This window comes from Lupinus angustifolius, chromosome LG16, assembly GCF_001865875.1.
Source record: "Lupinus angustifolius cultivar Tanjil chromosome LG16, LupAngTanjil_v1.0, whole genome shotgun sequence".
NCBI classification, from domain to species: domain Eukaryota; kingdom Viridiplantae; phylum Streptophyta; class Magnoliopsida; order Fabales; family Fabaceae; genus Lupinus; species Lupinus angustifolius.
Window position 1 is genome coordinate 15,915,066 of NC_032024.1, and position 4,805 is coordinate 15,919,870.

At 36.1% G+C, this 4,805-nt stretch overlaps 1 protein-coding gene across 1 annotated transcript; it reads right to left on the reverse strand.

Moving 5' to 3' along the window:
• On the reverse strand, window positions 616-1,239 carry LOC109329370 (serine/threonine-protein phosphatase 7 long form homolog). Its single transcript, XM_019563038.1, has one exon. It carries the CDS (start codon window positions 1,237-1,239, stop codon window positions 616-618), a length of 624 nt encoding a protein of 207 aa, XP_019418583.1.

Genomic DNA, 4,805 nt, shown 5'->3' on the forward strand with positions numbered 1-4,805 from the left:
TCTGGGATGGGTTGTTGTAGACCAAACTGTCTCATCACCCGATCAGCGGCATGCCACTCAACAAGTGCAAAACATATGAGTGGTACATGTGCTCTGACTACATCAGGTATGGGGCCCACATAGGTAATGTTCCTATATGGGGTCCACACAAACTAATATATAAACAAAGTTAGTAATTAATGAATACAAGAATAGTTAGAAATAATAGTAAATATATTAAAAATTAGAATTTACAGAAATTACCAGATCAATGTGCAAACGATCCAACATTGACCGTATTATGTTCGTTGCATGACCAGGGATGTTGGTGGCGATTAGATGTTGCGCTCACCTAAAATGTAATGTTATTGGTAGTTATTATTATATGAATAATTTCAAACAAAAACTATTGTAATTTGAAGAATTTTACTAATAAAATAATGGAAAAAAATATACCTTTGCACTAAAGGGAAAGTTTGCGAGTCATTGTTGTGTACTCTTGGAGCTAGCATTGGGACGCGGTCATATGCCCATGACTGTAGTAAATGCAAACATCCACCGATTTCAATTTGGTGACTTATGAGTGCCGCACGACATATTCCACGATATAGACACGCCAATACCGCTGAACCCCAACTATATTGGAATGTCTGTGGACAAGTCCTCCAACAATGGGAGATACATCAGGTGGACTCGTGATCCTGATGTATCTGGCATGAGGAAGCCTCCAATCATGCGTAATATAAACGCTCTTGCGTGTTGCTCAATAACAACATCATCAACATGTGGTGGTAGAGCCGCAAAAGTTGAGTCGAGCCAACTCATTTGGATTCTTTGACCTATAATTTGTTTGTCAGTTGGGATTGTACCCAACAATTTGTGACAAATCATTTCCCAATTACCACTGGTAATGCTAGTAACAGGAGCTCCATTTATTGGCAAACCAAGTTGGTATGCGACATCTTCAAGAGTTATTGTCCACTCGCCAACAGGTAGATGGAATGTGTGAGTATCCGGCCTCCATCTCTCAACTAATGCCGTAATTAGGTGGTTGTTGATTTCAATTGTTCCGCTATCAAGAATATGCCCTAATGTCGTGTTATGAATAACTTCTAACACGGGTGCAGGAGGTAAATTTTGCCAAAAATTGTACCTTGCTCGAAAAGTCACTTCTCCACCATTCCAAATGTTGGTGGATACATGATTTTTTTGTAGGGTGGGAATGGAGGGGTTAATTGGACCTGAACCAATATGTTCCATTTTTTGAATAGAATTTTCGGGAAATGAGAGAAGGTAGGAATTTAGGAAGTAAGATTTCAGATGGCTTGGTGTGACAATGAAGGTGCTGGAGGGTTCAACTTATAGGGTTGGAAGTCGTGGATGTGGTCCACGACTTCACCAAACTCGTGGATGGGGTCCACGAGTTCGTACCTGGCAATGGTACTTGTGCCCTAGCCACGCTTCAGATTCAAAACCTATGATAGTATAGTCAAACTATGTGTTCCCGTAAATATGTAATTAATTCAAAACCTACACTAAAGCTGAGATAGTGTAGTCAAACTTCACTATTCCCGTAATTTTCCCAATTGTTAAAATTTTGTTATGTCTTTTATTTTATTTATAATTTTACGTGTTACATTTGTTTAAATTTAAATATGTTTGTTTTTTTTTACTCTTATATGTAGATGGCAATTATTAGAGATATTGTTAGTGATTTTAGTGATGAGGAGGACATCGAGCTTGATGATGACGAGCATGATGATGTTCAGATTACCACACATGAAGCAGTTAGCGTAACATATCATAATCCTTCATCTTTTTTCGTTAACATTGATCATCAATCTAGACAAGATTTTCCATATAGAAGTACTCACATAAGTAATGATATAGATAATGACTTATTTGTTGGTATGCAATTTGAATCAAATGAGGCAACAATAAATGTGGTAAAACATTTTTATATTAGAAATTATGTTAATTACGTTGTGGATGAGTCTAAGCCAAATAGATATGTTGTAAAATGTAAATATTATGGTGTTGGGTGTGATTGGAGACTTCGAGCATCAAAAAGTTTGAAGCGTGATATTTGGGAGATTACAAAAATTAGTGGAAGAAACACTTGTGTATCCACTAATATTTCTCAAGAAAGTGGTAACTCGTTTTAGTTAGTATCAGAAGATCCTGGTATACCAATTAAAGCATTAGTCAAGAAAGTGGTAACTCGTTTTGGTTATATGGTGACATATAGGAGAGCTTGGACTGCTAAACAAATAGCAATGTTCCAAATTTATGGTGATTGGGAGGGATCGTACAAGGAGTTACCTCGTTGGTTGAATGCTGTTCAATATTATGCACCAGGTACAATTGTAAGATATTCAGCATCTAACCTTGATGAACATAATACTTTAGTTATTGATAGGGTGTTTTGGGCTTTCAAGCCGTGCATTGAAGGATTCGGTTTTTGCAAACCAATCCTTCAAGTTGATGGGACGTTTTTGACTGGAAAGTATACTGGAACTTTGTTAATAGCAAGTTCCCAAGATGGTAACAGACGTATATTTCCAGTAGCATTTGCGATTGTAGAAGGAGAGACCAAAGAGGCATGGGAATGGTTTTTCTACAATCTTCGGACATATGTTACCCCACAACCAAATATTTGCATAATATCAGATAGGGGTACAGGTTTATTGGGTGCATTACGTACTAAGCTCCCGCAATGGAGTGATGATCAATCTGTATATTGCATTCGTCATGTTGCTAGCAATTTCAACAAGGAGTTTCGAGATAATGATTTGAAAGAAAAAGTCATTGAAATGGGTAAGTCTTGAAATGAATGTCATTTATGTCAAACTGTTTGTATATTGGATTTTTGTGAATATTTATCTACTTGTTGTAGGCTATGACTTGATGCGGCCAAGATTTGAGAGAATGCTTGTTGTATTGCGTCAAAAAAACTCAAGGGCGGCAGCGTTGTTAGATAAAATCCCAAAAGAAAAATGGACGCAATCATATGATGAGGAGAGACGGTATAGCCATATGACGACGAATTTGGCTGAATGTGTAAATGCGATTCTGAACGGAGCAAGGGCCTGGTCTATTACTGCACTTGTTAGAGCAACATATCATAGACTAAACTCCTGCTTTCTACACCATAGAAATGAAGCAACTAACATGATAAAGGCGGGTCATGTTTACTGCGAAGAATTGAGTGAGGTGATTAATGAAAATAACCGAAAAGCTACCTGCCAAATTGTACGAAATTTTTCGCGGGATTCAGGAGTGTCGGAAGTAGAAGTTGCTAGAATCGGTGGTAGTCGATACTCAAGAGTATACACAGTTAGATTAATGGATAATTGGTGTGATTGTGGGAAATTTCAATCACTTAAATTGCCTTGTTCACATGTTATTGCTACTTGTGCATCATTGAACTTAGACTATGGCCAATTTATATCACCGATTTATAGGTTAGAGAACTTACAGAAGGTTTATGGACATGAGTTTCAACCCATTGCAAATGAAGAATATTGGCCTTCTTACTTAGGTCCAACGTTCATTCCTAATCCCCTTATGCATAGGAACCGTACTGGAAGACCAAAAACTACACGTATACACAATGAAATAGATGATTCTCAGTCCCAACAAACTAAAAAATGTGGGTGGTGTAGGAGTGAAGGACACAATAGGAAGAAATGCCCTTTCCGAAGTACCGAAGTTGGACAAAGTTCAACGCAAAACTAAGTGATGTAATATTCCAGTTTTGTGTAATTTTGTAAATTTGTGCAATGTTGTGTAATTTTTTGTAATTTTGTAATAATTTTTTTATTTTATAGTTTGTGTAATACAATTGTGTACATACATATTCGGAATTATACACTTTGTAAATATAATCCATTAACACATCAATTTAATATACACNNATAAAATTCATTAACACATCAATTTATTACATCAATTTAACACATCAATTTAAAATACACTTTCTAAATATAATATATTAACACATCAATTTAAAATACACTTTCTAAATATAATATATTAACACATCAATTTAAAATACACTTTCTAAATATAATCCATTAACACGTCAATTTAAAAAACACTTTCTAAATATAATACATTAACACATCAATTTAAAATACACAAATTCAAAATTCAAATTTAAAATTTTAAAATTCAAACAAATTTCATAATTTCAAAATTCAAATAAATTCGGAAGTACCAAATTCAAATTCAAATTTCAAAAAAAACACAACACATAAATACATCAACAAATATGAATTAAAAAAACGGAAAATCAAAATATTCAATGAAAGTCGTGGATGGTATCCACGACTTTGGTGCAGATAACTAGGGTTTAATGAAACTCGTGGAGGCCATCCACGAGTTCTGTGTACGAAATTTAAAGAGGGTTGTGGATGTCAGCCACGACTTCAATGGAAGTCGTGGACTGCACCCACGAGTTTGGCCCAGGCTAAGTTTAGCCAGGGAATCTGAAGCATGGCTAGGGCACAAGTACCATTGCCATGTACGAACTCGTGGACGTCATCCACGAGTTTGGTGAAGTCGTGGACCACATCCACGACTTCCAACCCTATAAATTGAACCCTCCAGCACCTTCATTGTCACACCAAGCCATCCGAAATTTTACTTTCTAAATTCTTACTTTCTCTAATTTCCCGAAAATTCTATTCAAAAAATGGAACATATTGGTCCAGGTCCAATTAACCCCTCCCTTCTCACCCTACAAAAAAATCATGTATCCACCAACATTTGGAATGGTGGAGAAGTGACTTTTCGAGCAAGGTACAATTTTTGGCAAAATTTAC